The sequence below is a fragment of the Pan paniscus genome, chromosome 20, assembly GCF_029289425.2.
Source record: "Pan paniscus chromosome 20, NHGRI_mPanPan1-v2.0_pri, whole genome shotgun sequence".
In the NCBI taxonomy this organism is placed as follows: Eukaryota; Metazoa; Chordata; class Mammalia; order Primates; family Hominidae; genus Pan; species Pan paniscus.
The window spans coordinates 48,417,347-48,439,727 of NC_073269.2; the positions used below are offsets into that span (position 1 = coordinate 48,417,347).

The following is a 22,381-nucleotide window of genomic DNA, read 5'->3' on the forward strand; positions in this document are numbered from 1 at the left end:
AGGTCTTATGGTGGACAAGTGACAAAGTAGGGGTCAGGCTGGGATTTGAATGAACCCAAGCAAGTTATTTCAACTTGGATCTGAAACATGCTTTTGGCTATCTCACACTACCACCTCTGTCTCTCACAGCAACCCAGCTTCACAGCATGGTAAGCAGTGACAGGTCATGGTCAGGCAGAGGGGTACGGTGGTTATACTGAAGCCTCCGGTGTAACAAGTGGCTTCCCCTCTCTGTGCCTCCATGGGCACTTTGCAGGGTGCATCAGATCTAGAACGCTGGCAACTCCAGGATGGACACAGCTGGGGATGGCTGCAATAGAGGTGGTGATGGGCAATCAAAGACTTGTTGGCCAGGCGCAGTGGCTCACGCCTGTAGTCCTAGCACTCTGGGAGGCCGAGGTGAGCAGATCACTTTAGGTTAGAAGTTCGAAACCAGCCTGGCCAACATGGTGAAACCCTGTCTCTACTAAAAATACGAAAAAATCATCCGGGCGTGGTGGTGGGCGCCTGTAATCCCCGCTACTCAGGAGGCTGAGGCAGGAGAATCGCTTGAACCTGGGAGGTGGAGGTTGCAGTGAGCCGAGGTCGCGCCACTGCACTCCAGCCTGGGTGACAAAGCAAGACTCTGTCTCAAAAAAAAAAATTAGTTTGGGGACTACATTGAGGGGAGGCCAGGACAGAGCATGGGTCTGGGGATCCGGAGAAGGCAGTCTGGAGGAGGCATGGCTTTGGAAGACGTGAGTTCAGTTTAGGACACAGGAAACCATAGGTATCTACGGGACTCCAGGAGGGGAGGGCTGGGGCGGGGTGACAGAGGATGAACGTCCCCCTCCCTCGCGGAGAAGATAGGAGTCAGGTTGGGCCCTCTTGGAGGAGGGGGCAGGGAACGCGGCGCCCGGCGGCCCCTTTAATCGGGGGCGCGCGCTGGCCAGCCCGCGCGCTCTCGCCTCCATCGCCGGGCCCGTGCGGGAGCCGGAGCGGAGCCGGGGCCGGAGCGGGCGGAATGGAGCCCCTGCGCGCGCCCGCGCTGCGCCGCCTGCTGCCGCCGCTGCTGCTCCTGCTGCTGTCACTGCCCCCCCGCGCCCGGGCCAAGTACGTGCGGGGCAACCTCAGTTCCAAGGAGGTGAGCATGCCGAGCCCTCCTCTGCCGCCCGCCGGCCCCCGGGGGACGCAAGGGAGGCGAGGGGAGCGGGTACCGCCCCGCCCCCTGCCGCCCCTCCTGGCGGACTCCGGGAGCCTCGGGGGAGTGGGGCCGAGGGCGATGGGGGACTGGGCCAGAGTCGAGGCTAAGGGGAGCCGTAGGGTCGCGGCCAGACCTGGGGGTTGTAGGAGGGACGTTGAGGTCAGAGCTGAGCGGGGAGGGGGAGCGGGTTGGGAGAGTCAGAGTTTGGGAAGGGTGGTGCAGAGGTGGTGCTGAAGGGACAGCACTTTTCACTCAGCAGAGAGCCCCGAGCTCGCCGCCACACTCCCGCTCAGGACCGGGAGGGGGCCGTTTGGAAGATTCCCCCGCGCGGGATGGTCTTTGGGAGCACGGGGTGGGGTGCAGGGGAGTGTGGATATTGGGGGAACGGGGTTAGATATTGGCCAGGACATGAGGTGGCCAGGATGAGCATCTGGCCCCTAAGGTCTTTCTCCCCAGAAAGATCCCGGGAAATGCAGGGAGGAGTGTTTGAATGGAGGGGAGGAAACTTGGGGGGGCAATGGAGGGAGAAAATCAGGGCGGCAGGAATCCTGGACCCACAGTGACGGGATCAGGGAAGGAGTTTGGAGGTGACCTGGTCTCCTTCTAGTACTTGGGAAGCCAGGTACCTGGGGGGTAGGGAAGAAAAGTTGGGGGTCTATGGAGTAAAGAGTTCTTGAAGGACTCAGCGGAGGGTCAGACTGGGCCCCTTTTTCAGGACTGGGTGTTCCTGACAAGATTTTGTTTCCTCTCGGATTACGGCCGACTGGACTTCCGTTTCCGCTACCCTGAGGTGAGTCTCCCCCAGCACTCGCCATGCTGAGGCTGGGTACTTCCCTTGGCCTCCAAAGGCACAGGCTGCCCCAGCTCCCGGTCCCCAACATCTCTGGTCTGCAGGCCAAGTGCTGTCAGAATATCCTCCTCTATTTTGACGACCCATCCCAGTGGCCAGCCGTGTACAAGGCAGGGGACAAGGTGAGGGCTGTGAAGAGGGCATAGGGGGAGAGGGGAGAAGGTCGTTGCTGGCCGGGGGAGTGACCCTGTCCCTGCCTTCCCCAGGACTGCCTGGCCAAGGAGTCAGTGATCCGGCCGGAGAACAACCAGGTCATCAACCTCACCACCCAGTATGCCTGGTCCGGCTGTCAGGTGCAGGCTCAGCCTGGGGGAGTGGGCAGGTGCTGAAGGATGAGGCCTTCGGGGCATCAAGGACAGGCTTCAGCCTTCTCATTTGTCCCTAGGTGGTATCAGAGGAGGGAACCCACTACCTGAGCTGCTCCAGTGGCCGCAGCTTCCGCTCAGTGCGTGAACGGTGGTGGTATATTGCGCTCAGCAAGTGTGGGGTAAGGGGCTGGGGTGGCCACCTGGACCACCTTCTCTTTGCTTTTCTGCCAACCCCCAACTTGCCCAGGGCCCCCCTTAGGCCTCCCTACCCCCCACAGGGTGATGGATTGCAGCTGGAGTATGAGATGGTCCTCACCAATGGCAAGTCCTTCTGGACACGACACTTCTCCGCTGATGAGTTTGGTGAGCACGTGGGGACCTAGAAAGCAGGCTCTCTGTGGGACACCAGAGCTGGGTGCCCACTGAGGGGACATCCACCTGAATGAACCTTACTCCTCCTACCAAATCGGCAGGGATCCTGGAGACAGATGTGACCTTCCTCCTCATCTTCATCCTCATCTTCTTCCTCTCTTGTTACTTTGGATGTGAGTCTGGCACATGGGGTGTGGGGGAAGAAATAGGAGGGAGCAGGGTTGGGGGAGGTGAGCTGCTCTCCCTTTCTGCCTGTGGACAGCCTTTCCCTACCTTGCTTCCTAGATTTACTGAAAGGTCGTCAGTTGCTCCACACAACTTATAAAATGTTCATGGCCGCAGCAGGAGTAGAGGGTGAGGTTCCGTGTCCCAACTTTTGGGTTCTGAAAGAGAAGGCACTTGGGGCCAGACACCTGGGCCTAAGAGGAATGCCTGGGGGCCTGGACTCCTGGGTCCTGGGGGAGGAGGGGCTGGGGGCCTGGACTCCTGGGTCCAAGGGAGAAGGGCCTGGGGGCTTCGACTCCTGGGTCCTGGGGGAGGATGGGCTGGGGACCTGGACCCCTGGTTCCTGGGGGAGGAGGGGGTGGGACCTGACACCCCTGGGTCCTTGAGGGAGTATAAAGGCCTGAACTAGGCTGGACACGGTGGCTCACACCTGTAATCCTAGCACTTGGGGAGGCCAAGGTGGGCGGATCACGAGGCCAGGAGTTCAAGACCAGCCTGACCAACATGGTGAAACCCTGTCTCCACTAAAAATACAAAAATTAGCTGGACATGGTGGCGTGTGCGTGTAATCCCAGCTACTCAGGAGGCTGAGGCAGGAGAATTGCTTGAACCCGGGAGGTGGAGATTGCAGTGAGCCGAGATCACGCCACTGCATTCCAACCTGGGTGACAGAGAGAGACTCTGTCTCAAAAAACAAAACAAAACAAAACAATAAAGGCCTGAACTCCTGAGTCTGGGGGAGGAGGGGCTGGGAGCCTGGACTCCTGGGTCTGAGGGAGGAGGAGCTGGGGGTCTGGACCCCTGGGTCCTGGAGGAGGAGGGCCTGGGGGCCTGAGCCCCTGGGTCTGAAGGAGGCGGGGGTGGGGGCCTGGACCCCTGGGTCTGAGGGGGGAGGGGGTGAGGGCCTGGACCCCTGGGTCTGAGGGGGTAGGGGGTGGGGGCCTGGACCCCTGGGTCCTTGGGGAGCAGGGTTGGGGGCTGGACTCCAGATTCTCCTAGCAGGTGAGTCGGGGTAGAAGGTCTGGAGTCCTGAGGGAGGAGGCGGGATTCAGACTGCCTGGATGGTAGTGCTAGAGAACAGTGATGCCCCAGAGCTGCTTTCTATCCTTTCTTATCTGCCCATCCTCCCCCTAGTCCTGAGCCTCCTATTTTTCTGCATCTACTGGGGTCAATATGCCACCGATGGCATTGGCAACGAGAATGTGAAGATCTTGGGTGAGAATGAAGCCGGGTGGGGAGAGGGTGGAGCCCAGGGCTCAGGTTGGGCATCAGGTCTGAGCCTGGCTCTGAGCCGCCCCCTCCTCCCTTCTCCCAGCCAAGCTGCTCTTCTCCTCCAGCTTCCTCATCTTCCTGCTGATGCTTATCCTCCTGGGGAAGGGATTCACGGTGACACGGTGCCCGGGCAGGGCGTGCTCGTGGGGCGGCTGGTGGGGGAGCAGGGCAGGGGCAGGGTTGGGGGGCTGGGTGCATCCTCCTCCCTGACGGCCCCTACCCTGCTGTCTCCCCTCATGGCCTGCTGCCAGGGGCCGCATCAGCCACGCGGGCTCCGTGAAGTTGTCTGTCTACATGACCCTGTACACGCTTACCCACGTGGTGCTGCTTATCTATGAGGCGGAAGTGAGTCCGACTGGCCCCTGGCCGGGCCCTGCCTTCCCCTGCTTTTGGCGCCGCCTCCCCCTTGACCTGTCTGCTCGCCCTTGCCCACATCCTGCTCCTGCTGGCTCGCTCTCTCTCCCACTCTTTGATTTTCTGCTTTCCCATCTGTCTAAGTGATTCCTCCTCTCTTCACCATCCCGCAGCAGCTTTCTTTCTCCTCCCTCTGTCTCTCACTGTCTGTCACATTTGTGCTCAATATCGTGACTAAGAGTTCAGGAGTCACACAGACCTGGATTCCACACCAGCTCTCCCACTTCCTAGCTGCCTGACCTTGGGTGACGACCCCTGTCTCTGGGCCCATTTTCTTCTTGGAAAATTGGGAGGATCTTACCTACCCCATGGAGCCCCTCTAAGGCTTTCTATCGTCTGTATGGCTTTGGCCAAAGGGCTTCTCTCTTAGCCTTAGTTTCCTCTTCTGTGAGATGGAGCAGTAATAAGACCTACCTCGTTGAGTAGATGCTGATGGAAAAACTCACACATGGGAGGGGTTTAGCCCTGTGTTGAGCAAACAGTAACTGATTTATTCTCTTCCTGTCTTTTTCACCCTCTCTCTCTACCTCAATATGCTTCTGTCTCCGTGCCTGGCTCTCCTGTTGCTTGTGTTCTGACCGAGTACCTCTGTTCCCAAGTGCCCAGGGGTGGGGTCCGGGGACCCTAATAGAGGGGAGGAGGCCAGGCTGTGATGGACCCTCTCCTGCGGGTCTAGTTCTTTGACCCAGGCCAGGTACTGTACACGTATGAGTCGCCGGCCGGCTACGGGCTCATTGGACTGCAGGTGGCGGCCTACGTGTGGTTCTGCTATGCTGTGCTTGTCTCACTGCGACACTTTCCCGAGAAGCAGCCTTTTTATGTGCCCTTCTTTGCTGCCTATACCCTCTGGTGAGAATTGGTGGGCCCCAGCCTGTCCCTGCCTCCCTCTCGGGGCTCCCCAGAAGTGGTTGCCCCCCATCTCAGACCCTCCATAGTGAGGGAGATGGACTTTTCACTCAGGCAGCTGTCGCCCAGAATCTGCCACTTACTCACTTTGTGAAAAATTACTTTCACAAGAAGTGCATCAGGTTTACCCATAAAACAACAGGATCTCGCCAGGCGTGGTGGCTCACGCCTGTAATCCCAGCCCTTTGGGAGGCCGAGGTGGGCGTATCACAAGGTCAGGAGATTCAGACCATCCTGGCTAACATGGTGAAACCCCGTCTCTACTAAAAATACAAAAAAATTAGCCAGCCATGGCAGCGTGCACCTCTAGTCCCAGCTGCTGGAGAGGCTGAGGCAGGAAAATGGCGTGAACCCAGGAGGCGGAGCTTGCAGTGAACCAAGATCGCACCACTGCACTCCAGCCTGGGCCACAGAGCAAGACTCCATCTCAAAAAAAAAAAAAAAACAAACAAACAGGATCTCCTCAGGCCGGGTGTGGTGGCTCACACTTGTAATCCCATCACTTTGGGAGGCCAAGGCGGGTGGATCACCTGAGGTCAGGAGTTCGAGACCAGCCTGATCAACATGGTGAAACCCCATCTCTACCAAAAAATAAAAAAATTAGCTGGGCATGCTGGTGGGCACCTGTAATCCCAGCTACTCAGGAGGCTGAGGCAGGAGAATTGCTTGAACCCGGGAGGCAGAGGTTGCAGTGAGCCGAGATCACATCATTGCATTCCAACCTGGGCAACAGAGCAAGACTTCATCTTCAAAAAAAAAAAAAAAACAGGATCTCCTCAAAGGGATATCTTGAGCAAGCATAGGCCACTATATGAGGGCCGAGTGTCTGGCACATAGTAAATGTTCAGTAAAAAACTATTGTAGACTGGGTGCGGTGGCTCATGCCTGTACCCCCAGCACTTTGGGAGGCCAAGGTGGGTGGATCATTTGAGGTCAGGAGTTCAAGACCAGCCTGGCCAACATGGTAAAACCCCGTCTTTACTAAAAATACAAAAAAATTAGCCAGGCATGGTGGTGCACACCTGTACTGCCAGTTACTCGGGAAGCTGAAGCAGGAGAATAGCTTGAACCTGGGAGACTGAGGTTGCAGTGAGTTGAGATCGTGCCCCTGTACTCTAGCCTGGGCAACAGAGTGAGACTCCATCTCAAAAACAAACAAAAAACAACAACAACAAACAAAACAAAAAAACACCCAAAACTATTGTAATTATTATCGTTCACCATAACATAGCAATAAGGTTGGCAGATTCTGAGCCAGACTGTCCGGGTTCAGATCTCAGCTCTAAAGCTTATAGATGATGTGACCTCAGACGAGCCCATTAACTTCTCTCTGCCTCAGTTTCCTCACCTTTTAATGGGGATGGAAATTTTATCTGCTTCATAGAGTCACTGTGAGAGTTAAATGAGTTTATATACATCAAATGCTTAGAAACAGGCCTGGCATGCAATAAGTCCTTACTTCTTATTATCATTTGTTCATTCATTCGTCAAATATCTATTGGTTTTTTGTTTGTTTGTTTTTTGTTTTTGAGACGGAGTCTTGCTCTGTCGCCCAGGCTGGAGTGCAGTGGCACGATCTCAGCTCACTGCAACCTCCGCCTCCTAAGTTCAAGTGATTCTTCTGCCTCAGCCTCCCGAGTAGCTGGGACTACAGGCGCATGCCACCACACCCCGCTAATTTATGTATTTTTAGTAGAGATGTGGTTTCCACCATATTGGCCAGGCTGGTCTGGAACTCCTGACCTCAGGTGATCCACCTGCCTTGGCCTCCCAAAGTAGTGGGATTACAGGCATAAGCCACTGTGCCCGGCCTGATTTCTTCTTTTTTTTTTTTTTTTGAGATGGAGTTTCGGTCTTGTTGCCCAGGCTGGAGTGCAGTGGTACAATCTCCGCTCACTGCAGCCTCCGCCTCCCAGGTTCACGTGATTCCCCTGCTTCAGCCTTCCAAATAGCTGGGATTACAGGTGCATGCTACCACACCCAGCTAATTTTGTATTTTTAATAGAGACGGGGTTTCACCATGTTGGTCAGGCTGGTCTCGAACTCCCAACCTCAGGTGATCTGCCTGCCTTGGCCTCCCAAAGTGCTGGGATTATAGGCGTGAGCCACCGTGCCCGGCCTGTCTATTGATTTCTTATCAGATGCCAGGATTTGGGGTGGTGTGGAACTGAGTTAAATTGAACCTCGTTCTTGCCCCTCAGAATTTCCCTGTCCAGTCCTGCCCCATTTCAGTCTCTGGCTTCTGAAGGTTACACTGGCTTCCCTCCAGTTTGGGACCTGCCTGGGGTCTGCGTGTGTACATGGCAGGCGAGGTGGGGCTATAGGGTGGGGTGGAGGACAGGAGCAGTGTCTTCACTGACCCAATACTTCCCCTTCAGGTTCTTTGCGGTTCCTGTCATGGCCCTGATTGCCAATTTCGGCATCCCCAAGTGGGCCCGGGAGAAGATTGTCAATGGCATCCAGCTGGGGATCCACTTGTACGCCCATGGCGTGTTTCTGGTGAGGATGGGCATCTGTGGGGGGCGGAGGGGAGGACCCGAGGGCAGAAGATGTGTGAGGCTCCTACTCCTGATCTGCTGGACCTCCTGTTCCGAGGTCTTGATCCATTTTCCTTTTAGTCATTCTCCCTTTATTGAGAGCCTGCTTGGTTCCTGCAGTCTCCTCTATTGTGCTCCTCAGAGTCCATTTTCTTCTCTTTTTTTTTTTTCGAGACAGAGTCTCACTCTGTCTCCCAGGCTGGAGTGCAATGGCTTGATCTCGGCTCCCTGCAAACTCCGCCTCCCGGGTTCAAGTGATTCTTCTGCCTCAGCCTCCCGAGTAGCTGGGATTACAGGTGCCCACCACCACATGCAGCTAATTTTTTGTATTTTTAGTAAAGGCGGGGTTTCACCATGTTGGTCAGGCTGGTCTCAAACTCCTGACCTCAGATGATCCACCCGTCTCAGCCTCCCAAAGTGCTGGGATTATAGGCATGGGCCACCTCGCCGGGCCCATGCCCATTTTCTTCTGTTCCCCTCTCCCACTTTGTGTCCTGGCTTCTTTCCTCAACCCCCATCCTCTCTCTTTGCCCTCCCTTCCCATTTCCATTCCTGACCCTGTGTCCCCAGATTCTTCCATTTCTCTTCTGTATCCCCACTGCCTTCCCCACCCTCCTTGATCTCTCCACTCTCCCCCTGCCCCTGCCCAAATTCTGCCATCACAGGCCACTGTTCAGGAAGAAGCATCTGGGGTGGCACAGAGTGAAGCTTTTGGGCTCCTGGGTCGGCATCAGGAGGGTACAGCACCACATCTTTTTTTTTTTTTTGAGACGGAATCTCACTCTGTCACTAGGCTGGAGTGCAGTGGCGCGATCTTGGCTCACTGCAACCTCCACCTCCCAGGTTCTCCTGCCTCAGCCTCCGGAGTAGCTGGGACTACAGGAGCATGCCACCATGCCCGGCTAAGTGTTTTTTTTTTTTTTTTTTTTGACATGGAGTCTTGCTCTGTTGCCCAGGCTGGAGTGCAGAGGTGCGATCTCGGCTCACTGCAACTTCTGCCTCCCAAGTTCATGCCATTCCCCTGCCTCAGCCTCCCTAGTAGCTGGGACTACAGGCGCCCACCACCACGCCTAGCAAATTTTTTTTGTATTTTTAGTAGAGACGGGGTTTCACCATGTTGGCCAGGATGGTCTCGATCTCCTGACCTCATGATCCGCCTGCCTCGGCCTCCCAAAGTGCTGGGATTACAGGCGTGAGCCACTGCGCCTGGCCCCCACCACGTCTATTCTTTGCCCTGGTTCACATCCTATCTGACATTCTTGGTGACAGTTCTAATATTCATTAATTTATTCATCAATTGTTCACTGGGCACCTGTCTTGAACCAGTCTGTTTCATTCTAGGAACATCCATATGCATTTACTCCTGCCCTCTTGTTTAATTGTCAGAGCAGCTCCAGGAGAGGGTGGATAATTGACATTGTTCCCACTACACAGAGCGGGGAAGCTAAGGCCCAGAGAGGAGAAGTGACGTGCCAGGGCTCCGTGGCCTTTGGCGGCAGGCAAATACTTTGAACCCTATCCTTCTCCAGCAGACCACAAGGTCTGAAATGAAGGGGAACCAGAAAGGGCAACAGGCATGACCCAGTGTCCCAGCTTCTGACTCCAGGGATCTACAACGTACCCCGTGTAGGGAGTGGGCCCAGTCACCGAGGGAGGGGACAGGTCCCCATCCTTTGCCTCAGAGGCTGACATAGGTACAGACTCGCTCACCTTCCCAGGCTGGTCTATCCTGAAGCTCTGCAGGAAGTCAGAAAGGGACAGAAAGAGGAGAAATGCTGAGAACCCATCATGTGCTGGGCTCTGCACCAGTGGTTTTCATTTCCACCCTCTCATCTTTCCAAGTAGGCGCTACAGTCCCTTTTCCCCACAGCGAGGCTCAGGGAGTTTAATCAACATGCCCCAGATCCCATACTCAGTGAGCTACAGATCCCAGAGGCGGGATGCAGGCTCAGAACGGCAAGCACAGCGCCCTTCCTGCTGTATCTCAGCCAGCTTCCTTCCTAAGGATGCTCACGTTAGCTCAGCACAGCTCCACCTGGGTATCTCAATGCTCATTGCTTTCAGCTCCTTGTTCATTTTTTTCAGCACAACCTTAGAAGAGCTGTGTTAGGTTTCCGGGATATGGCGGTGGAGTCACACCCAGTCCCTGCCTTCACAGCCTATCAGACTAACTGGTACCAGACATCCCTACATTCCACCAATATTTATTTATTTATTTATTTATTTTAATTTTTTTTTTTTTTTGAGATGGAATCTTCCTCTGTCGTCCAGGTTGGAGTGCAGTGGCATGATCTCGGCTCACTGCAACCTCTGCCTCCTGGGTTCAAGCAATTCTCCTGCCTTAGCCTCCCAAGTAGCTGGGATTACAGGCACACCACCACACCTGGCTAATTTTTGTATTTTTAGTAGAGATGGAGTTTCACCATGTTGGCCATGCTGGTCTCAAACTCCTGACCTCAGGTGATCCGCCCGCCTCGGCCTCCCCAAGTGCTGGGATTACAGGCGTGAGCCATGGCGCCCGGCCCACCAATATTTACTGAAGGCTTATATGCGCCAGGCATGGTTCTAGAAGGTACTAGGGACTCAGTAGGGAACAGAAGAGTCTGGTTCCTGCCTCATTGAGACATTTTAGAGTCTATTAGTTGCTGTCCAATTGAACTTTCTGTATTTATGAAAATATCCTATTACCTGCACTTTCCAATATGGGAGCTACTAACCACATGTGGCTGTTGAGCACTTGAATGTAGGTAGTGCATAGTGAGTGTGTAGTGAGGAGTGTGACTGACCAAAATTTAAATTTTATTTTGATTAAATTTAAGCTACATGCAGCCAGTGGCTATCATACAGTGCAGGACGCTGACCCCAACCAATCAGTGACAGCTCAGTGATCAGGCCTCTGATGGAGGAAGCACAGGCCGAGTTTTGTTGAAGGGAAAAGGTGAGGGTCCAGGGCATTTGGAGAGCCCAGAGGGGACGCCTAATCCAGTGTGAATGGCTTCAGGGAAGTGTGGTGGATATCAACTGAAAGGGAATCCTTCGGACCCCAAGTTTATGGGGACAGCCTCCGGCCTGACAGTGCCTCTCACACCTGCTCCTGGCCCTGGCCTCAGATCATGACCCGCCCATCAGCGGCCAACAAGAACTTCCCGTACCACGTGCGAACGTCGCAGATCGCTTCAGCCGGAGTCCCTGGACCCGGAGGGAGCCAATCCGCTGACAAGGCCTTCCCGCAGCACGTCTATGGGAACGTGACGTTTATCAGCGACTCGGTGCCCAACTTCACGGAGCTCTTCTCCATCCCCCCGCCCGCCACCTCCGTAAGCCCCGCGGCCCCAGCGCCCGAGGAGCTGCTGGCGCCGCCCCTGGAGTACCTGACCCCGCTCCCGGCCCCGCCGCCGCCCCCAGCGCCCAGACCCCTGAGCCCTCCTCCTGCCTTTCGCACTCCCCGCGCCCCAACACCGCGCCGCGACCGTCCCCTGGCGCCCGCGCCCACCCTGCCTGACTGGGTTCTGGCGCTGTTGCGCACACCCCCGCAGACTCCCTGCGCCGTGCCCCCACCGCCCGCCTTCCGCGGCTCTCCCCCAGCTCCCCGGCCGCCGCCGGAGTTCGCCCCGCGCGCCCCGACGCCGCCCTTTGAGTACCTGGCCCCGCTGCCCAGGCGCCCCGCCACCCAGTCCTTCCCTGACTGACAACGTGCGTCCACACCTGGGGTGGAAGGGTTCTCCGGGGGAGGGGGACGGGCCTTCGGGGCCGCATCTGCCCCCCGAGGGTCCCGGACGGCCTCTGACCCTGACCCCCCTCCCAGGCCGGGAAGCAGGTGGAGGAGACAGCGGTGGCGGCGGCGGTGGCCCCGAGGGGCCGCGTGGTGACCATGGCCGAGCCGGGCGCAGCCTCCCCCCCACTTCCCGCTCGGTTCCCCAAGGCGGCCGACTCGGGCTGGGACGGCCCGACGCCGCCCTACCAGCCGCTCGTGCCCCAGACGGCAGCGCCGCACACCGGCTTCACCGAATACTTCAGCATGCACACGGCCAGGGGCACTGCACCCCCGGTCTGAGCACCCCTGCCCGCCCCTGCCCCATGGGCCATGACCGGGCCCCGGCCGGGCTCCGGACCCCTGCTTTATCCCGGCCCGAGAGCTCGGCCATCCCCGGCCTTCCCGACCCTTCCCACCCCGCGCGCCCAGGTTGGGTACGCTGCGTTCCGCCCCCCTCCCCTCTGTGCCAAACGGTCCCGCGGGAGCCGCTCTCCCCGTCCCCTCCCTCAGCCCCTGCCCCGAGCGGCGCCGGATTCTGGGCTCCCGCTGTTCCGTGACCTCCGGCCCCCTGGCCCCCTTCGAGACCTCTGACCCCGCTGGACTCCGGAACACCCGTGGTGACCGCCGGGACCCTGCCTGTGACTCTCCAGGACTCTGCGACCCCGGGATGGATATTGCGATGCTGGTCTCGACCCTGAAACCCTCCCTCGGATCTGTGACCTCGGACCCGTACTCCGTCTGCCCCTATCTCCATTCCGGGGGCCTTCCCTCGGGTCCCTGGCAGAAAGACATTTTACCCCTTCTTGCCAAAATAAAAAAGGATTCGTTTTTATCTATAACATGGCTTCTTTTGCATCTTGATGGTGTTCAGCGGCGGGGCTGAGCCAGAACTATGTCAGGCTCGGGACCTCAGTGTGTCCATCTGTGAAATGGGAATTTGGAACCGGAGGCAGGGGCCTGTATAACCTGATCTTTATGTTGCCCCAGAATGTGGGAACATTGAAGATGATCAAACATCTAGCAGGGTCTTGCACCGCTCCTTTATTTTTGCCTTCCTTTCCTCACTCAGAGGTAGAGGCGCCCTCCAGTGGCCCATGCTTTGCTGAACCACAGGCACCCAGAGTTTGGGTTACGATCTTAGCACTGCGCATATGTGTATTTCTCTCAGGAGGACGCTGCTGCGCATGCGGTTGGGAACAAATGGGCGGGGAATTTCCCCGGAAGTCTCCCTTTATGGAGGGTTGGGGTTGGGCGCTCCGCAGTCCTCCCAGGGCCGCTCTGACCGGCCGCTCTGTAACTTCTCGCCTCCTCTTCGCCGTCCCTCCCACAGCGGCTGCTCGGCTCCCGCCCCCTCGCCCTCCCACAGCGGGTCTTCCCGCGGCCGCTCTGGCCCAAGCGTCCCCTCGTCTCTCTGATCTGGCCCATCCGGCTTCGGAGGGAGGCGAGGGTGCGTGAGCAAAGGGATTGGGTCTGTGGGGTCCAGGCCCGAGCCCCTGAAGACGGGCTCCGCCCTCGGCACCCGCTCGCGCCCCGCCCCCGGCTGGAGGAGTCTCTCTTGGACCATCCGAACCTAGCGTGTCCCGGCCCGCAGCCTCTATGGAGGCTCCTGCCGGGTCGTAGAGCCCTTCGCCCCCTGGGGACCCACCCATCTATAAGGTCCGTTTGGCCTGCAGCAGCCTGAGTCCGTAATGCTGGGCACTGTTCATGGGATCGGCCCCCTATGGAGGCCCGTGTCAATAGGGGACTCCCACGGTCCCTAGGGTTCGGCCCCGTCCCTAATGACTCCATATACAGGGCCTTCCATCGCTCTATAGGGCCCAGCCCTCGGCTTCCAGAGCCTGTCAGCAGTGGCCGTTCCCTTCGCCGGGACTGCGTCTCCGGGACGTCTTCGATCTACAAGGTCATGTTATGCCTATAGAGGTCGCATTTGCAGGGCCTCACCCCGGGTAGAGGGTCCTCTCCAGGTTTTTACGGCCCGTCCCCGCTCTAAGGGTCAGTGCAGGAGGCGGCGATGGCCCTGGGCAAGGTTCTGGCCATGGCACTGGCTTTGGCGTTGGCCGTGCTGGGGTCGCTGTCCCCTGGGGCCCGGGCGGGGGACTGCAAGGGGCAGCGGCAGGTGCTGCGGGAGGCGCCAGGCTTCGTGACGGATGGTGCGGGCAACTACAGCGTCAATGGCAACTGCGAGTGGCTCATCGAGGGTGAGTGGGGCCGCGTGGGTCACTCACTAATTCGCTGGTAGTTCATTCATGTGTGCATTCATCCACTCACCACAATCCCAGAGCTCGGTTCTGGTCCAGGTCTTTTGCTCTAAAATGCCTGACACCCAGGGTTGCAGCCAACCTGGGCCCTGCCCTGGAAGGCCTCCAAGTCTGGTGGGGGAGATGCACCTACACCCAGATTTACATTTACAAGACAGGAGCATCAGTGCCGGGTCTTCTGAGTAACTGTTAAGAACTCAGGGTCTGGGTCCAATCATCTGGCTTTGAATTTGGTTCTACTACTACTACTTTTTTTTTTTTTTTTTTTTGAGATGGGGGCCTCACTCTGTCACCCAGGCTGGAGTGCAATGGTACCAACACAATTTACTTACTGCGGCCTCGACCTCCTGGGCTCAAGTGATCCTCCCACCTCAGCCTCCCAAGTAACTGAGTGTGTAGAGACAGAGTCTCACCATGTCGCCCAGGCTAGTCCTGAACTCCTGGGCTCAAACGATCCTCGCACCTCAGCCTCCCAAAGTGTTGGGATTGTAGGTGTGAGCCACTGTGCCTGGCTTCTTCTTATTAGCTTTGTGACTTTGAGCAGGTGGTTTTCTTTCTCTGAGGTTCTGCTTCCTTCCCCCACAAATGGGATAACAACAGTACTCACCTCATAGAGTTGTTGGAATGAAATGAAAACAGGTATTTAACATGCCTGATGTGTGGCATATAGTAACTGTTCAATAAATGGCATTAGGATTATTGTTGTTGTTATTTGTGAAGTACTTCAATAAAAGCATTTTTCTTCAGTCATTCATGTGCCAGACATTATGTTTCCCATTGGACATAGCCCAGACTGAGACAGCTCCAGCAATCCCTGGTGACTTAGGTCTTGGAGTCTAGTTGGGGAGACAAACACATTAATAGTGAGAGACAAGAGTGGTCTTTGATGGAGGAACCCCAGAGGCCTGGGAGAGCCCAGAGAAAGTGCCTGATCTGGGGCCGGGGAGAACAGAGAGAGGCTTCCTGGAGGAGGAAATGTCTAAGCTGAGACTTAAAGGACCAATAGGAATCTGTCAGGAGTGGGAGGAAAGGCCCCAGCCCTACCCTTCTGGGCTCCCAGTCAGTGGGAGAGACAAACTCACTCCGAGGCTGTTTGTTTTCCTTTTCCACCCAATAAACTCCTATGCATGCCTCAGAACCCTGCTCCAGTGGCTCTTTCTCTGTGAAGACGTATGACTTAACCTGGGGTATAGCTGAGATCAGAGGCATCTGTACGAGGGAGCAGAAGGGCATTCCAGGCAAGAATAGCTGTGCAAAGGCGGGGAAGCGGGAGAGTGATGCTTTTGAAGAACTAGAAATCCAGTGTGTTAAAACATAGAATACTGGCAGGGCATGGTGGCTCATGCCTGTAATCCCAGCACTTTGGGAGGCCGAGGCCGGCAGATCACCTGAAGTCAGGAGTTTGAGACCAGCCTGGGCAGTATGGTGAAACCCCATCTCTACTAAAAATACAAAAATTAGCTGGGTGTGATGGCGCGCGCCTGTAGTCCCAGCTTCTCAGGAGGCTGAGGCACAAGAATCACTTGAACCTGGAGGTTGCAGTGAGCCAATATTGTGCCACTACGCTCCAGTCTGGGCGGCAGAGCGAGACTCCATCTGAAACAAAAACAAAAACATAGAATACAAGACAATGAATGAACCAGAGGCTGCAGGGTGGGAGGAGCCAGCAGGTGTAGGGCTCTGTGATTTTGAGCTGTATCCTGAGGGCAATACAGGGGTGGAAGAGAAGTTGAAAGGCAGTACCTGCAGAAGCCCAGGAAGGCCTCACAGAGTAGTGGATGTAGAAGCTGGCCTCCAGACAGGGGAGGTCCTGGGCAAAGGCCAGAGGTATGACAGAGCCTGGATCATGCAGGGCCTCCCTTGGGAGGCTGTGGAGCTTTGTCTTTGTCTGGGGGGTCTGGGGAGCTATGGAAGGGTTTTGAGCAGGGAGAGGACATGATCTGATTTATGTTTTAGGAGATCTCTCTGGCTGCTGTGTGGGGTATGGATGAAGGCCTGTTTCTCGGTGATAGCATGTCTACCTGTTCCCAGCTTGGGGGCCATTCCTGTCAAGCTAGTGGGATGAGAACAGAATAGGAAGTGTGTGCGTGTGTGTGTGTGTGTGTGTTTGTGTGTGTGTGTGTGTGGCGAAGGGGTCTGTGTGCTGGATATAAATCACTCTCTGGCCTTAAAGAGTCCCAGACTGGTTAGGCCAGGTGCGGTGGCTCATGCCTGTAATCCCAGCACTTTGGGAGACCAAGTGGGGCGGATCACCTGACGTCAGGCGTTAGAGACCAGCCTGGCCGACATGAAGAAACCCCCTCTCTACTAAAACTACAAAAATTAGCCCTGCGTGGTGGCGCACATCTGTGGTTCCAGCCTGGGTGACAGAGCGAGACTCTACCTCAAAAAAAAGAAAAAACGTCTCAGACTGGTTGGGAATGGTGGGGCTGGACACAGATATTCAGCCCCCAGTGTGTTCACTGAGACAGTGCTCAGGGCTAAGAAGGGAAGTGGAGGGGTGGGGTGGATGTACCTAGGGAGGAAAGAGGACTGTGCTGCAGATAACAGAGTAGGAGCCACTAAAACAGGGTTCTGAAGCATGCATAGGAGTTTATTGAGTGGGAAAAGGGAACAAACAGCCTCTATGAAGACATGAGGGTGGCTGGAGTGTCTCAGGATCCCCATCTAGGTTTGCCTGGTCTTATGGCACTTTTGACTGGGAGGTAATGAGAGCCAGAAGCAGGGGAAGAGGGGCCTTGAATGTCACACCGAGCAGCCTGGCCTTCCCCTTGGGGTTGATGGGCAGCCACAGGAGGTTTTGAGCAGGAGTAGGGCATTGCCCTCAGGTTGGGTGGGGGACAGACTGGAGACTTGATGAGCTGATCTGGCAAGAGAGGATGAGTTCCTAACTAGGGCAGGGGCTTAGAGGGGTGGAGAGGTGTAGACAGTGCAATCGATGTTTGTGGAGTTTCACCTATAAGACTTGGGGACCAACTGGGTAGATGTTGGGGTGAGGGAGGCTGGGAGACCTCCAGACCCCCCTTGATGATCTTCTGTACTTACCAATGCCTGTCACTTCTTACCTATAAGAACCAACATCTTCCTCTATCTATTATAAAATAAACAACCAGCCAGGGGCAGTGGCACATGCCTGTAATCCCAGCACTTTGGGAATCTGAGATGCAAGGATTACTTGAGCCCAGGAGTTAGAGACTAGCCTGAACAACATGGTAAGACACTGTCTCTACAAAAAAATTACAAAAGATTAGCTGGGCGTGGTGGGTGGTGGCATGTGCCTATAGCTCCAGCTACCGGGGAGGCTGAGGTGGGCAGATCCCTTGAGCCTAGGAGGCTGAGGTCTCAGTGAGCCGAGATTGCGCTGCTATACTCCAGCCTGGGCAGCAGAGCGAGACCCTGTCTCAGGGGAAAAAAAAAAAAAAAAGATAAACAACCAACCTACTAACTTTTGTATTATGTTCATACTTTATCTAGTCCTAGACTTTTTTTTTCCGAGAGAGAATCTTGCTCTGTTGCCCAGGCTGGAGTGCAGTGGCTTGATCTCGGCTCACTGCAGCTTCTGCTTCCCAGGTTCAAGTGATTCTTGTTCCTTGGTTTCCTGAGTAGCTGGGATTACAGGCATGTGCCACCATGCCGGGCTAATTTTTGTATTTTTAGTAGAGACGGGGTTTCTCTATGTTGGCCAGGCTGGTCTCAAACTCCTGGCCTCAAATGATCTGCCCTGGGATTACAGACGTGAGCCACCACGTCCAGCCCAGTCCTAGTCCTTATAACATCCTCATGGATAAGAGGCATCCTGCTTTTGAGCAGGAGGGAGTTTGGGATCAGATTTCTGTCTGGAGTGGTATGGGGGTTGGGTGGAAACAGAAGACCTTCAACTTAGGGAAGAACTTGGGGAGGCAGATGGTGAGCTGGCCTCCAGCAGGCACTTAACAAAGATGTACTTGTGATTCCAGAAACAGAGCTTTATAGTTTGGTTGAGGCTGGTAAGATTCTGGGAGGTCTGGTTGTGTGGCCGTGCTGAATGGTTCTTCTGCATTCCCCAAAGCATGGGTGGGGTCTGTGTCTGATGTCTTGGGGGCTCTGGTCAGAGCCTGAGGGAGAGCTTCCAGCTTTAGTATTCTGTCTTTTGTGTATTTCTTCATTTCATCATCCAGCATTTCCTGAGCCTTTGCCAAGCCCGGGTCTGGGCAATGCTGCAGAGGGAATTAGGTCCACATCCAGGCCCTGCTCTATGGGCCTTGTAGGCTGCAGGGAGACAGACCTGGACATAGATGTTCCTGGCCCAGAGGAATGAAGGTTATAATGGGATGTGAGAACCCTGGAGAGGGGGCATCTAACCCAGCTAGGGGGCATCAGGAAGAGGCCTGGTGGTGGGAAGGGATAATATGTTGCAGACAGAGGGAGAAGCTTGTACAAAGGCCCAACTCCCATTAGAGCTGTAAGCAGTGGGGTGATTTGAGACAAAGCGAGGGTCTGAACAGCAGGTTAGGGACCTGGACTTTCTCCTAGGGTGGTAGGGAGCCATGCAGGGCTTTGGGGCAGGGGAGGGACGGGGCCAGATGTTGAGTTGGGAAGATCAGAGACTCATGTCAGGGGAAGAAGGAGGTTGGATCAGTGGTTCTGGTGAGACAGGATGAGGCCAGGCAGCCAGGGCACACTCTGGCTCTAAGCTGGCAGGCTGGAGTCATCACCTTGTTGAATGTTCACCCCAGCCTTTGTGGGTGGGGGGAATTATCCCCATTTTACAGTCATGGAAACTAAGGCTCAGAGAGCCCATGGAACTGGCCCAGGATCACCCAGCCTTTGGCAGTGGTGGCTGAGTGTCTCCAGGATCCAGATAGGCACACTGAGGGTCATGGGGGAAAGGGCTGGCCCAGGGTCCTCCAGCTGGTTATGGGCAGAGCCAGAGCCAGAGCCAGAGCCTAGGCCTCCTAATTTCCCTCACCCAGAGGACTCCCCTGAGCTGCCTGTTCAGAAGGCTTCTCATGTGGGGTGTGGAATGAGAGAGGCTACCTGAACTAGGACTGGCAGAGAATAAGACAGTGACAGTGTTAGGGGTAGTGGCACTCACCACGATATGTGGGCCCCGTTGTCAACATTTCTTTTTTTTTTTTTTGAAACAGAGTTTCACTCTTGTCGCCCAGGCTGGAGTGCAATGGCATGATCTCAGCTCACTGTAACCTCTGCCTCCCGGGTTCAAGAATTCTCCTGCCTCAGCCTCCCAAATAGCTGGGATTACAAGCATGTGCCACCATATCCAGCTAATTTTTTGTATTTTTAGTAGAGACGGGGTTTCACCATGTTGGCCAGGCTGGTCTCGAACTCTTGACCTCAAGCGATCCACCCACCTTGGCCTCCCAAAGTGCTGGGATTATAGGCGTGACCCACGGCACCCAGCCTCTTTTTTTTTTTTGAGTCCCCTCTGTCGCCCAGGCTGGAGTGCAGTGGTGCAATCTTGGCTCACTGCAACCTCTGCCTCCCGGGTTCAAGCAATTCTCCTGCCTCAGCCTCCTGAGTAGCTGGGACTCGCACCACCATGCCCGGCTAATTTTTGTATTTTTTTTTAGTAAGAGACAGGGTTTCACCATGTTGGCCAGGCTGTTCTGGAACTCCTGACCTCAGGTGATCCACCTGCCCTGGCCTCTCAAAAGTGCTGGGATTACAGGCATGAGCCACCCACCCCACTCCGTTGTCACCATTTCGTGTGCATTATTGCTCCTCATGAGGTTGCAGTCAGATGTCAGCTGGGGCTGCAGTCAGCTGAATGTTCACCTTGGCTGGACATCCAGGAAGGTCCCTCCCAGGGCTGGCAGTTGATGCTGGCTGTCAGCTGGAAGCTCAGTTGGGACTGTCAGCCGGAATGCCCGTGTGTGGCCTTTTCTTGTGGCTTTGGCTTTTCTTTGTTTTTTTTTTGAGACGAAGTCTCACTCTTGTCCCCCAGGCTAGAGTGCAATGGCACAATCTCGGCTCACTGCAACCTCTGCCTCCCAGGTTCAAGCAATTCTCCTGCCTCAGCCTCCCAAGTAGCTGGGATTACAGGCACCCGCCACCATGCCCAGCTAATTTTTGTATTTTTAGTAGAGACGGGGTTTCGCCATGTTGGCTAGGCTGGTCTCAAACTCCTGACCTCGTGATCCGCCCGCCTTGGCCTCTCAAAGTGCTGGGATTACAGGTGTGAGCCACCGTGCCCAGCCGGCTTTGGCTTTTCCTATCATGACAGCTGTGTCCTGAGAAGGAGCATTCTACGAGGCCCAGGTGAAAGGTACAAGTCTTCTTATGATCTAGCCTTGGAAGTTTCAGAATTTCTGCTGTTTTTTTATTGGTCAAGCAAGTCACTAAGGCTCTTCCCAGATACGAGAGGCAGGGAATTAACTTTCAATGGCAGGAGTGGCCTTTAAGTTTGATTCCACCACAGTACCACTATATCCCACTTTAGAGATGAGGAGACCGATCCAGAGGGGGTGGGTTACTTGGCCAAGATCACACAGCTGGTAGCTATTTGGTGGCAGAGCCAAGACATAAGCTCAGGCAGTCTGGTTCCAGAGTTTGTGCTTGTAACCATCACAATAAGCAGAGGTGAGACTCTGGATGGGGACAGGGGGGAACTATGCCGCTCCAAGGTTAGGCCTCTGTTCTGGGGGAAGAAGCTGGACTCTTCTCTTGCAGCTCTATTCAGCGTGGGCCAGGGGTGGTGTCACGGAGGTGCTCTTCTCACTGGGATTATGACCTTGACCCTCCAGCCTGGACATGTCTGAAACTCAGGCATGGACAGGAAGAGAGAGGCATCAGAAACACTGTGGATTCTGCTCTGTGTGGCCACTGGGATGGGGTTTTCTCTGTACTTTATTTTCCCATCTGAATGGTGGGAGTGTTCATTCTGATCTCAGGTGACCTTTCTAGAGGTCTGGAATATTATGATTCTTTCTCTGGGCTCCTGTCCCTCTGGCTGTCACAGCCCTTGACTGCCCTAGGTTATGAGACTGGGAGCCCTTTCAAGGTGGGGCCCAGGTCTGACTCATTCTTGAGCCCCCAGCATCACCTGGAGCAGGGTTTGGTGTACAATTGTGGGAGGCTGCAGGGAGGTGTGGGGAGAAGGTCCGCTTTAGAGCTTGGTCCCTCTGTGCTCACCTCCCAGCCCCAAGCCCCCAGCACCGGATCCTGCTGGACTTCCTTTTCCTGGACACAGAGTGCACGTATGACTACCTGTTTGTGTATGACGGTGACTCCCCGCGAGGGCCGCTGCTTGCCAGTCTAAGCGGGAGCACCCGACCTCCACCCATCGAAGCTTCCTCAGGCAAGGTTAGTGGGGATGGGGCCGTGGGTAGATACACCGAGGGAAATGGAAGAAGAAAGGAGGGACAGAGAGTCAGTAAGAGGGCATCCAAGAGCAGAGCACAGGGACAAGGGAAGGTGGAGAGAGGCAAAGGAAGGAGATGAGGCTCTGGGTCCCCCAGGGTGGAAGGGGGCAGGAGTGGGCCACCCTCCCAGGACAATCCCCAGGCCCTGCCCACCTTACCCAGCACACTTTGTGCCCACAGATGCTGCTGCACCTCTTCAGTGATGCCAACTACAACCTGCTGGGCTTTAACGCCTCATTCCGCTTCTCCCTGTGCCCGGGTGGCTGCCAGAGCCACGGGCAGTGCCAGCCACCGGGTGTGTGTGCCTGCGAGCCGGGCTGGGGGGGTCCTGACTGTGGCCTGCAGGAGTGCTCAGCCTACTGTGGCAGCCACGGCACCTGCGCCTCGGTGAGCCGGTCCCCATCCCTGTTTCCCCTGGGGCCCTGATCTGTGAGCGCACCCTCCACGCCCATCTCCTAGGTCTGACCTTGCTCCTGCATGAAACTCCCCCCACCACCCCACCCTCCTCCGTGACACCCACTTCCCTCTCCTTCCAGAGCTTGCCCCCCACCTGTTACTCCAACCCCACCCCACCTTCACCTGCAGGCCCTCCCCTGCTGAACATATCCCACTCTCATCTATACCCCACTCTCATCTGTGAACACCACCCTCCTTCCTCCAGCCAGGCCCAAATCTGTCCTCCCATCCAGCCACTCTGTGTGGCCTTGGACCCCCGCCATGACTTCCAGCCTCGCACCACTGACCTTACGCCGAAGCTGTGTACATCCAGCTTTCAATCTGGATTGCGCTTTGAGCCCTCCCCGCCTTGACCTCCCCAGATCTGAGCTCTTTCAGTCCAGGCTGAATGTCAGCTACGCTGTCTGTCTTCTCCCAGCCTGCCGTCTTTCTGTCTTTTCTCCTTTTTCTCTGTGTGTCTTTTCCTTTTTCTGTTGATCTTCTTT

The 22,381-nt window shown here is 55.8% G+C and overlaps 3 protein-coding genes across 14 annotated transcripts in view; all 3 read left to right on the top strand.

Annotated features, from left to right (window-relative positions):
• LOC100976543 (CEA cell adhesion molecule 6) overlaps positions 1-22,381 on the top strand; it is a 910,921-nt gene that overhangs the window by 552,028 nt on the left and 336,512 nt on the right. The window lies entirely within an intron of this gene.
• On the top strand, positions 935-12,660 carry TMEM145 (transmembrane protein 145). Of its 7 annotated transcripts, none has more exons than XM_034946094.3 (15): positions 935-1,123; positions 1,899-1,973; positions 2,078-2,155; positions 2,240-2,326; positions 2,419-2,520; positions 2,620-2,704; positions 2,815-2,886; positions 2,999-3,067; positions 4,073-4,153; positions 4,254-4,332; positions 4,462-4,555; positions 5,301-5,473; positions 7,909-8,029; positions 11,178-11,384; positions 11,873-12,660. In XM_034946094.3, exons 1-15 carry the CDS (start codon positions 1,004-1,006, stop codon positions 12,119-12,121), a joined length of 1,692 nt encoding a protein of 563 aa, XP_034801985.1. In that variant the 5' UTR covers positions 935-1,003; the 3' UTR covers positions 12,122-12,660. The 7 variants fall into 7 exon arrangements, with proteins under 7 accessions (XP_034801985.1, XP_034801989.1, XP_063456402.1 ...); XM_063600332.1 differs by having other exon boundaries at positions 940-1,123; positions 2,048-2,155; positions 12,332-12,660; XM_063600333.1 differs by having other exon boundaries at positions 940-1,123; positions 12,332-12,660.
• MEGF8 (multiple EGF like domains 8) overlaps positions 13,085-22,381 on the top strand; it is a 53,339-nt gene continuing 44,042 nt past the window's right edge. For 3 of the 6 annotated variants that reach the window (XM_003811761.6, XM_034946057.3, XM_008964158.4), the window contains exons 1-3: positions 13,085-14,019; positions 21,218-21,381; positions 21,621-21,827. In XM_003811761.6, coding sequence (XP_003811809.4) covers positions 13,833-14,019; positions 21,218-21,381; positions 21,621-21,827 — 558 coding nt within the window. In that variant the 5' untranslated portion in view covers positions 13,085-13,832. Of the gene's footprint in view, positions 14,020-19,205; positions 20,345-21,217; positions 21,382-21,620; positions 21,828-22,381 lie in introns of all 6 variants that reach the window. The other 3 variants (XM_063600305.1, XM_063600306.1, XM_055103679.2) reach the window with 3 other exon arrangements.

Bases quoted from the DNA above. Each gene is read 5' to 3' on its own strand.
- TMEM145 (XM_034946093.3), top strand. From the start codon at position 1,004: ATGGAGCCCCTGCGCGCGCCCGCGCTGCGCCGCCTGCTGCCGCCGCTG. The intron at 2,156-2,239 runs GTGAGGGCTGTG...TGCCTTCCCCAG, and splicing joins TGTACAAGGCAGGGGACAAG to GACTGCCTGGCCAAGGAGTC. The intron at 2,887-2,998 runs GTGAGTCTGGCA...CTTGCTTCCTAG, and splicing joins CCTCTCTTGTTACTTTGGAT to ATTTACTGAAAGGTCGTCAG.